Here is an 11,462-nt window from a genome sequence, read left to right as displayed (position 1 = left end):
TTAGTACGTGCACGTATATTCCTGACCATCGATTTTAAATGTTTTAAATTATACCGGTTTTTCTTGATCTACTTGAAGCACTGCCTTCTTTCTATAGTCTCTCGCTCTCATCCACGTGAAAGAGAAAATTTACGCCAAACAAGTCCAAACTTGTGTCTTTACTACCACGTGAGAACGGATCATCGCCGCATACACTGGTTGTTACGTCATCATTTTCATTGTCTACTGCCATCTACTGGTTATTGTTATTCATAACGTGAATTTCAATCAGTTATGACTTTCCCCATCTCGTCCCAGATTTACAGGAGGAAACATATACATTACTCTCAGTTAGGCATACTGCACTGTACAGTATTTGATTTTCGGGCAAAATTTCAAAATAAGCCTAAAATGTGTTATGTTAATACAAATTTCTTGTGCGACTCTTCCAGTCTCTCTGTATCTGCCACAAACTGCTGATGACAGTTTGGCCACCAACTGAACCAGGAAATGTTTTGGTGGTCCATTCATGATGAAACACCCGTTGTGAATTTTGCCCTTCAGTTCCTAGTTAGAAACCACAAGTTGAGCAAAAAGTATTGAAACCATTGTACATTTGCATTCACAAGTTTAGAGAAAGTCAAATTATATGGTCATAATATTAATAGTTTAATCAAATAGTCCAAAGGACATTTTTTGTTAGTGTTTTCATATATCCATGTGCAGATAGGAAAATCATTTATATAAGTAACACACCAAACTCTACTCAGTTGTGTTTGTTTGCATCGTTTTATTTAAGTGCCGTACAGTCCAATTTTCTCAGATCACAAAAAATAACCCAACAAATATTTGATGCCACATACATAATCGTAATCACCTGATTCACCAGTAGCAGCCCAGATTTTTGTTCATTTCCTTGCAAGAAAGTAATCAAATGTTCTTCAGCACTACAAAATTGCCAATGTTACTATAGTGATTTGAAGTTATTCCCAACTGTGAATACACACCAGCATCATCAATACCCGTGTGCAATGTGTATTTTCTTGCCTCGTGGAAGGCCACACCTCCTCCAACAATGTTCTTATATCACAACCAGAGACATTTGTTCTGTAAACAATCCAAAGACACACAAAAATGTTGCCAATTTTTCCTCCTTGGATATTTGGACAGGAGAGGAAAATGGGACAAGCAATTGCTAAAAAACACACACAAAAAAACACTTTGAGCCGTGTTGCCGATTGGTACTAACCCTATTGTAGAATAATTGCAAAGCTTCAGCCCGAGCGTAGACCGAGCTAGAAAGACGACATTTAAGGCAGGAAACCATCAAGCACATTCAGTACTTCACAATTACGGGGAAATGTGTTTGTTGTGGACAGCACAAGTAGACATGATTAAGCTAACGTGATTGCACAATTGCGGCGGACACAATCAGGAGCGTGGATGAGCACCATATGGACGACAACTTGGTGTGATTGGGTCTCAATTTGAGAACCGGTAATGAAGACGGCAACAGAAAAAACGCTGGAACATTGATTCAATATTGACGTTTATGTGATGGTTCAGGCGAGGCCGAGAGTGAGTGTGTCGTACGAGTGTGTTTAGGGCCGGCAGCGCTGGATGAATCTTGGGTAAAGGCAGACGTCTCTGATGTGGTGTCTGTTCAGCAGCCAGGTGAGGAAACGCTCGAGGCCAAGGCCGTAACCACCATGAGGACATGTGCCATACTTCCTCTGAATGATAGGAGTAAGTAAGAAATGTTTATGCTCAATTAAGCAGGTAGGCAAAAAGTCACCCAGAAAGTGGTCAGTTACCTGATCGGTGTACCAGTAGTACGGGGTTGGGTCGATGCCCTCCCTCTTGTAGCCCTCAAACAGCTCCTCGGCGTCCCAGATACGCATCGAGCCTCCTACAATCTCACCCACATTTGGCATCAAAACGTCAACCTGCAAGACGGTTAAGTTGGTATATCACTTGTCACCGTCAGTGGGATTAAGAGAGGAAGAGGCACAGAGCCCCCTACTAAGCTCGCAATACAGCATAAGCAGAAAGGTGCACAATTTAGTTTTTGATTCAGTAGGGATCTTGTGGCCTTTGCAGAGTTGAGCGCAGTTTTGAATCGAGGCCAGCGCGATCAATCATGGTGCCTACCGACTCTGTGAGTCGACTGTCCTCAGGGCAGCGCTGCATGTAGAAGGATTTGATCTCGGCTGGGAAACGACAAAGGAGAATTGTTTCGTTGATGGCATCTGTCATCAGCCTCTCGGGGGCCTCAGGGATGTCCTGACAGACACAAAAACAGCAAAGACAAATGAGAAGAAGGTTATGAGGATAACACATTTAGTATAAAAAGGAATTCATGGGTGATCTCAGTGAATCATTAATTTGAGAGTAGAATTTTATTTTGTTAAGTACTGCTCCAATTTTCAGTTTGCCATTTGTAAATGCACATATTTGGCCATTTTCTTGGGGAATTATTTGCTGAAAAACATGCCTATTCCCCATTTAAGTGTTCAGGTAAAACTCTTATATAGTACGTTAGCATTGCTTTGGCGCCATTTTGTGGTATCTTGCTGCCCAGGAACTACTGTTTGTGAATGTGTAAGTGAATTAAGGAACTTAATACAGTGTATTGCAGCCATCTTGTGGAATGTATTAGCAATTAGTTTTTCCAGATTTTTCCTTTTCGAGCCCGATTTCGATCCATATAACCATGAATCAATTATTTTAATATAATTTTCCCATAAATTAATAAGAAAATGACATTTTAAAGGCCCTTTTTTAAATCTTACTGTTACTATTCACATGTATTTAAAAGTATTATCTTACATTTGTGAAAGACCTGACAATTCAAAAATCTTTTTAACTCATATTTACAATTATTTAATTACAATTATGAAAATATCTTCATCTCATCCTTGCTGATGTCAATGTTTGTGTAACATTATAGTGATTACAACACGTGTTACTTTCACTAATAAACTAAATCATTTGACCGGTTACTGCCTCCACAACATTTACATTGGAATTTAAAATGTGGGCAGTTTTTAGCATCTCGTTAACATTTAAGAGCGATTGATGCTCCTTAATTAATCAATATCGGATTGAACTGAAGTGAATTGAATCGGAAGAAATTGAAATCGAATAGAACTGAATTCTTGTGAATCGAAATCGAATTGATTGAGGAAATTAGAATCGATACCCAACCCTACTAAAAAATTATCACCATGTTCCTACCATATTATAAGTCACCCATTGTGAATTAGACTTCACATAGGATTTATGATGCCACGAGAAAAATATTCAAATAAACGTTTGCGTCATGCTCACCTCTCCAAACTCATAGTAGGTTCCATCATCCTTCTTGACGTCATGTTCTTTGAGCCACTCGATGGCATCAGAGTAGTTCATCCTCTTGAACGGCCTTTTAGGAGGTTTGAAGTCCTGAAAAATATGAATACATCATCTGTAAATAAAATGTCAACTTCAGAATGCAATTCCCCACACTCCAACCAAACCACCCCAGTGGATCTTGTTTGGTACCGGGTTGATGTCATAGAGCAGTTCCGCCGCAGGGGATTTTAGCACTCGGTCCACAACATCGCACACCAAATCCTCCAGTCTGTTCAGCAGATCCTCAAAGGTTATGAAGGGACACTCAGCTTCAACGTGAGTGTACCTGCGCAGAAAATAATGGAGACGATACATCATAAAAGAGGCATCCACTTCACTCAGACACCATTTTGCTTTGCATGCTAGTACAAAGCCAGCTGGTGCTGTACCTTAACTCAGAAATTAGCTGACAACTACTAGTGACTAACTTGGCTGCGTGCCTGGGTTCACCTTAAGGTTACTCACTGAGGAATGTGGACGTACTGTACGGTAAACTAGTCACATTTGTTTTGCTTGGCTAGAGAGTAGATTGACTGGCATGCTCACTCTGAGAGGTGCCTGCGGGTGCGCGACTGCTCAGCTCGGTATGACTGAGCAATGCAGAAACTGTCGCCCAGCGCAGGGATGCACGTCTCCAGGTAAAGCTGGGAAGACTGCGTCAGGTACGCCTGCTCGCCAAAGTAGTTGAAGTTAAACAGCGTGGAGCCGCCCTCCACCTGAGTCTGCACCAAAGTCGGAGGAAAAACCTACACAGGAAACAAGAATTCTTGATTAAGTGCGTGGCCGATGAAAGTCAGCGCCTGGGTTTGCCTACGCAAATAGCTGAGATCCCATCATCGAGTACATCATACAGATGAACCTTAAACATTTCTTATATGTGACCCCACGAGTCTAAATATGACATTCTGATTAATATTACAAATGTAATATTAAATAGAATACCGTATTTAGACCAGTGGGGCTGCATAAAACATATTACTGTCCAAAATTGTTTTGGGGGTTGACTTCCCCTTTAACTGTTTACACTATACTTTAAGTAGGGATGTATGATACCAACTACCGATAACACTTGCACTTTTGAAACATGAAATTCTGCCCCCAAGCACCACCACAAAAAAAAAAAAGACAGAAAGACATATATATCCCAATTCAGTGTAGGATTTCTGTAAAAAAAATTCTAGTTCCTGAATGCAGCACATCGATCACCGTCAAAAAAAGAAAAGAAAAACAATCAGCACGTTGAAGAAAGCACGTTTAAAACACACATTGCATTGAGAGCACAGTGGATTGGACATCATTTTTAAGTAAATCCACATATTGTCGCTGCTATGTGAAAAACACTTATGTCCACTTTTTCCCCATTTTTTAGATTTCCAAAAACATTAAAATGTAAAAAAAGTGACAAAAATGGACGCACGTGTTTTTCACATAGCAGCGACAATATGAAGAAGACTAATAGAATAAATATGATCCCCTTTGCTACGGAGTCACAACTAAGCCATTGGTAAATTAAAGCCGAGTACACACATATCAATAGTCAGACCGATTTTGAACCTGATTCCCCATTTTTACTAAAAGTCATCATAGACCAGATAATCAGGTGTATCTAAAAGTGATCCTGATTAATTATCCTCTAGCTTGGCATCTGTTAAGGGTGTGTTTTTCTCCCAAATGTGCTTGGAAAATAATTATTAATGTTAAACGTCCTTAATATTAGGGATTGGTGAGTACCAATCCCTTTATCAGCTACCCTCTTGTGGCTGTTGTATGATCAAGAACTAGAAATGAGAACAATATAAAATTGCCGTTTTTAAGGAAAAATGCTATATTGGGATATATATAGGTCATCCTTTAAAATTATGTCTTTTTTTGGGGAGGAGGATTTTTATATCTCAAAAGTACTCATGGTATCACTGACTAAAGAGATGGGTGCTCGCACTGGTATCGGTCTAGAAAAAAGGTAGTATAGTAGTAGTATAATAGCTCGTGCTGAAGCCGGAAACAAAAACAGAAACAGCTGCCTATTTTTTCCCCACATTTAAAAAATAGTTTGAAATGTTAAAAAATTGCCGTCCAGGCTTAACCCTCCAGCTGGTCCTGCATTAGCAGGTAGTAAACTACGATGACCTTTTGAAGGCGTGCTTCACCTCGTAGTAGCCACGGCTGAAGAAGTGCTCCCTGAAGCACTGCGTGACCGTGGATCGGACTCTTAGGACCTTGGACACGTTCTCTCCTCTGATCATCATGTGACGGTTGTTAAGCTGGACGTCCACGTCAGACTCTTCGTTCAGGATGTTGTCGGCCCCGCCTGCTGGCGCCAGGCCAATCAGCTCCCAGAAGTCGCAGTGGAGTTCATGACCTCCTGGCGCCTAGGAGAGTAATAGAAGCTTGGGAAAAGGCCGTTTCTGAATTTGACTATGTCAGCACAATTCCACTAATTTACATAATAACCACGCCCACAACAAGTTTCAATAACTTGGCAGCCAGGCTGAGCCAATATCCAGAGGTGGATTGTCCCCACAATGGACAATTTCAATATTGTCTGAAACACTATGGCGATACAAAAACGTAAGCAGAGCACCATTAAAAAAAATGTTGATGCACAGATTTGCAGTAGCCAACAGAATTAGCATCTGATAAGTAGCACACAAAGTGCAGCTACCCAAAGTACTACTCATAGTCGTCATGGTAATGCAAAGTGCATTCGCCATCGGCCCATCAGAGTATGGGAACACTGTAGATAGTTTTACATAGTAAAAAAAAAAAAAATACATGTAATATATAATCATTTTGAATAAATCACTTAATTGAAACGTGCATAATATGCAAGCATTTTTCCTGCTTGTGTGCATGATAAGCGGGCGTGTTCACCTGTTTTCCTTCAGGAACTTGCGTCACGGTCCCATAAAGTGCTACACTGCTCTCCGTGGATAACAATAAGCCATTATAGCACTGGGCCTGGAGACAAGAACAAGAACAGTCAGTTGGTAGATGTTAATACACAAACATGAAAAAAAAATACTGCGAAAGTGAGTAAAACAATAACTACACAGGAGAACAATATATTTTATAAGTGATGTCAGTCAATGGACAATTTCAATATTTTCAAAAAAGGTCATAAAGGGTTCATTTTACCAGTTTATCAGACAGCACACACTGCAGGAAACCAGTTCCATCTCTCAACACAAGAAACATCAAATTTTTCCCTGTAGACAAAAACAATTCAATTAAAATGGGTCAACTTTTTAGAGAGTAGTAAATATCCATCTATGTGTGATTTGAAGTCTGCCAACCTTGTCGCCGAAGGCGATGAACCCATCCAAACACTTTGACTCTCTGACCTCTCTTTGGTTCCAGAGCATTGATTTTTACCTGCAAAATACAAGAAGAAAGGAAAGATCAAGGGAAGTTGGAGGATATCAACACTGCCAAATGACTCCCGTTCTGACATTAAAGTTGTTGCTTATATTAACATTCCATTCATCAAAATGAATGAAGATTAACGAACCGTCTCCGGATTGGGCAAACTGGGGTCCTTTTCAATAATGATTTTCTTGGCTTCTTCCAGGTTCTTCTCTCTCCTTTCAGTATCTTCCGCCTGTAAAACAAACATACATCAAAAAAACAAAACAGTCAGACTAACGAAGAAAACAACAACAAAAGTAGCAACCAATATTCACACCTCTTTTTTTTCTTTGGACTCATTCTTGGCCTGTTCACGGTTAAAAGCTTTCTTTGCATTCTTCATTTGCGTCTTGGAGATCACTGCCCAACGCTGACAGAAACAAACAAGATATCAAAAACATTGAAATTTACCACAACTGGTTATATACGATTCTTAATAATGTGTAAATCAATAATAATCGCAAATTAAATGTGCTTGCAACAAAGTTCATGATGCACTCTGCCGTAAAATACCAAAGAACATGAACAGACCAGAGTGTGGCGTACATAGTTGCAGGTCGATAGAGTGGAGCCAGTGTTTTATTTATTCATTTTCTTAAGCATGGTGGGGTGGAAAACATCATCTTAGTGTTTGAAATTGACAATGTAGTGCTTGCAAAATGGCAGCCCCATGAGAAAGAATGAAAACAGATGGATTCATCTGCTTAATTATTTTTCCATAAATGCAATATTAATGAGAATATCATGTATTCACTAGGGGGGGTATATAGAACATATTGCAAAGAACATTTTTGTGTTGAGTTACCCTTTAAGAGCGCTGGGATTTTAATGCAGCTAATTTCTTGTGTGCACTTTTCTGCACTGTCAATTTCAAATAATGCCCTGTTATTTTTAATAAAAGAATATACATTATTATAATTATTATTATACATCTGATTTGCTGATTAATGGAAACAAATAATCAACCAATTATTCAATTATTAGAAGGAACCCCGACTGACGCTGTCATGACAAGTTTGCTCTATATTATTGATTTGGTTGTTATCAACATAGCTATGAGATTCATTTTTCAAAAAACATTTCTAGAAACTTTATTTGGACGCCATTGTTATTTACGTCGCAACGCATTCAGTGCGTAGTGACGTAGAATGGCGGCTGGCTCTCTGCCAAGCAATGTGAAACGCATATAAAGAAAGCAAGGTAAGCCTCGAGCGTTCCTAAAGGGTAAATCCAAACTCTCTAATGCGTCTGGTGAATGACGAGAGGGAGGGTGACTCTCCCGATCGCATGTTGTTTCTTTAGGAACGCCTCGAGGCTTAATTTACTTTCTTTATAGGCGTTTCACATTGTCGTATATATATACAGCCGCCATTCTACGCCACTACGCACTGAATGCGTTGCGACGTAAATAACAAATAAAGTTTCTAAAAAATGTATTAAGCTGGAAATGATTTTTGAAAAATTTATCTCATAGTTATGTTACTAAGTAAATGTGAAACAAAACAAAAAATCCTGCTACCTCTTCCTCTTTCTGTGAGTCTACGTAGATTGTAGGGAATGGTTCTTTGCCAATGAAGAGCAGAGCCTGTGAAGGTAAATCAAAAACACAATCATCAGATATCAGGGTGAAAATATCACCAACATTCTTGGTACCATTCTTGGATTTTTTTTTTTAAATTAACTAATTAAAAAAATAGGAGTGAAAACTTAATCCAAAACTTTGGGAGTTTATTTTGAGTCAAATTGATGGATGCACATGGTGTGAGCGTGATCTCAATGGCGTTCAGTTCAGTCAGCATCAAAGGTTGAGGATGTTTGGGGGATAGCTTGACCTTGTGAGTTGTTAATTCAGATCAGAGTGTTTTGTGGTATTTAAATTTGAGTTAATATTTGTTTCATGACTCTGTAATAATAGCAGTGGACTATTTTTACACAGCTGTGGATGTAAAAAAATGCAACTTGAAATATTGCCTGTACTGTGCTTACCTTGAGAGGTGTCTTGAAGGGTTTCTGCTCTGACCCATCTCCATCCTGGTCGTTGCCACATTTGTCCGACACATACACTTCCCCTGGGGTACACAAGTACAGTAGATTGATGGTTAATACACATAGTCATCTCCATATGACTGGTCACTTTCTGCAGCTTCACTGCATTACGTGTTTTTTAATAATCACAGGTTATTCGCTTTTTTTCCACTTATATCGTAGGATTGTGAAGTGACTATTTTTCCACACAGGATGTTACTGCAGAGAAATAAGCCTGAATCAGGAGGAAAGAGTACCTGGTGTAATTAATGTGTATATATATTGCCGTATCTGGATTAGAGTCTCAAATTCTGCGAGTTGGAAGGGGCCCATCATGTTTCTGACATTTCAAAGACATATTTGTATTGTATTTCATCAATTTTGTCACTTTTGGTTTTTCAATACTCTTTTGTTACATACAGCACAATACCCAAAGGCACTTGGATCTCGGCTGTAATAATTTATTGAGGCCCTAATAAGTGGCCTTGATAAGGAAATAGGTTAAGCAAGGGAGTAAGGTTTCACTTTGATGGACAATAAAGGCATATCAGCAAGCATATCAGAACAAAAATAAGAAAGGGTACTGCTATTTTCGGTTTCAATCTGAATAGTTAAAGCACTAATAAATCCATAAAGCAGACCAGTATAAATGGGTGTAAAACCCTTAAATACATTGGATCTTACAGCAATGAAATGAAGAAATCACAAACTGTTATCTTAAATGATGATTATTAATCTTATCATTTTACATTGAATGTTGAACCTGGCGTAACAATACAATTGGAAGAAAAAAAACTTAGAGCCATTACACGAATGCACATTTTTTTTTATTGCATCACAGTCACTAAATAAAACATTGAGTGTATGATTTATACGACAGGTGATAGCAAATGTCATTTATTTGACAGAAATTGTGAGAACAATTAAGTTGTGATACATGAACATAATTCACTGATGTAGCAGTAGATCCAGTGCGGCAAAATAACAGCTGCAATGGGTTACCATTCGGCTATTCATAATTCATTTTTATAATTCTGTATAATCATGTAACACAACACAATTTTGAGCAGTACGTTAATTCAGCGCAAGTTGGTCAGTCTGAGAGCTTGGGAATTACTATCATGCTAACTGCCAGCATGTCTGCGACTGATGCAATTGGTAAGGTACTGCATTTTACCAGAAGTGAGAAGACTGACATACAGGTATTTAGCCTAGAGACTTTCAATGATTTTCTTACTTACCATCAGCCACTTGGTCCACATCTGTCCGAAAAAGTCTAAATCAGTTTCAGGCACTCGCTTCCTTTGAAGTTTTGATATAGAGAGCAATAAAAGCACATGGCTCAAGTTATAAATTAAGTTATAAGTTGAATAACTTATCAATATAAGGAATATAACAATGTACTAATGTAATGAATAAAGTGCGAGCCATATTTCTTATTATTATTTAATGTTTCGCTCTCCTTTAAAGTTGAACATAAATGGATTATTGCTGGTAGCCACTGTGTCGGATTTGGTCATTCTGGTCAGATGACATGAAATATATATATTTTCTAATCACACTTTAAAAAAATAAAATAAAATCTTATAATAATATTGAATTTGGTAGCACTATATGAGATCATTTTTGGTTTAGAAATTGTTAGCTTTCATGATGTTGTTCCCAAATGTAAAATAATGGGCAATGCACAATATTCGTCTCTTATATTCATTCAATCTACACAAAACACAATGATTTACACTACAGTTGACGACTAATGACGTTTATTTGACAGGTTTTATTTAAATTATGTCCTGACGATAAGTGAACGTAATTGACTGACGCAACAATACATTCATGTAGCAAAATGACAGCTGTGACGGTTACCATTACGCTACAATGACTTCATTTTCACATGTCCGTTTTATCTCCACCATGTAATACGTTAATGCATCGTAAATTAGCTAAAACATAAGTGAATCTGAGAATTCGGGAATTACTAGCATGCTAACTGCTAGCATATCTGTGACTGATGCAATTGGTACTGTACACATGTCATCAGAAGCTAGGTGGCTAATATACTTAGCACGCATATTTTCATTGTTTTCTTCCTTACCAACAGACACTTGGTCCACACCTTTAGTTATATCTGTCGCCATATCAGTCCAGGCGCTGTTGTAGTCCGCTCACGAAATAATTTCATAAAACACACAACGCAAGATGCAAGTGCCGGTGCTGTATCAGTCCTGCTGCAGTGCTTGACATGTAGCCCTACACATACACACACTGTTCCTGCCGCATACGCTAGAACCCAAGGAAGTTCTTCCTTTGTGAGTCGAAGAAGACTGTCGCCCATTGGACTGTTTCAACGGAGATTCAATACCCGCAAATTCAATTGGTGGAATTCTATTGTAGGCATGATCATTTGAAACACCCTTTTTCTCATAAATTAACTTGTTTTTTTGGTTTCGTTTTAAATACAGCGTACACTGTATGTTACACGTTATTAAATTACATGTTGAGTTGTACTTAAGAGACAATTAAAGATTAAATCTTCTTGAGAAATTAATGAAACCGAAATCTGAAAGTGTTTAGCATTTTAAGGATATAACAGAAAAAAACTTTGACTAAAATCAACTTTATTTGTAGAGCACTTTAAAAGTGTCGAATTTAGCGCCATC

At 38.3% G+C, this 11,462-nt stretch overlaps 1 protein-coding gene across 2 annotated transcripts; it reads right to left on the bottom strand.

Moving 5' to 3' along the window:
* Nucleotides 1–749: 749 nt before the first annotated feature.
* nars1 (asparaginyl-tRNA synthetase 1) lies at nucleotides 750–11,092 on the bottom strand. 2 transcript variants are annotated; one of them, XM_086097634.1, is made up of 15 exons: nucleotides 10,898–11,092; nucleotides 8,764–8,846; nucleotides 8,297–8,362; nucleotides 7,055–7,147; nucleotides 6,881–6,970; nucleotides 6,666–6,744; nucleotides 6,508–6,578; nucleotides 6,244–6,330; nucleotides 5,520–5,741; nucleotides 3,919–4,118; nucleotides 3,523–3,658; nucleotides 3,310–3,423; nucleotides 2,131–2,262; nucleotides 1,794–1,925; nucleotides 750–1,712 (listed from the first exon to the last, which is right to left on the bottom strand). In XM_086097634.1, the coding sequence occupies exons 1-15, from the start codon at nucleotides 10,938–10,940 to the stop codon at nucleotides 1,581–1,583; spliced, it is 1,680 nt and encodes a 559-aa protein (XP_085953760.1). In that variant the 5' UTR covers nucleotides 10,941–11,092; the 3' UTR covers nucleotides 750–1,580. The 2 variants fall into 2 exon arrangements, with proteins under 2 accessions (XP_085953760.1, XP_085953761.1); XM_086097635.1 differs by having other exon boundaries at nucleotides 10,919–11,090.
* Nucleotides 11,093–11,462: the final 370 nt, after the last annotated feature.

Source organism: Leptonotus elevatus, chromosome 15 (assembly GCF_054856555.1).
Source record: "Leptonotus elevatus isolate MCC_2025b chromosome 15, RoL_Lele_1.0, whole genome shotgun sequence".
Lineage (NCBI taxonomy): Eukaryota > Metazoa > Chordata > Actinopteri > Syngnathiformes > Syngnathidae > Leptonotus > Leptonotus elevatus.
Note: the sequence above shows the minus strand (reverse complement) of the source record. Positions and strands in the feature narration are given on the sequence as shown.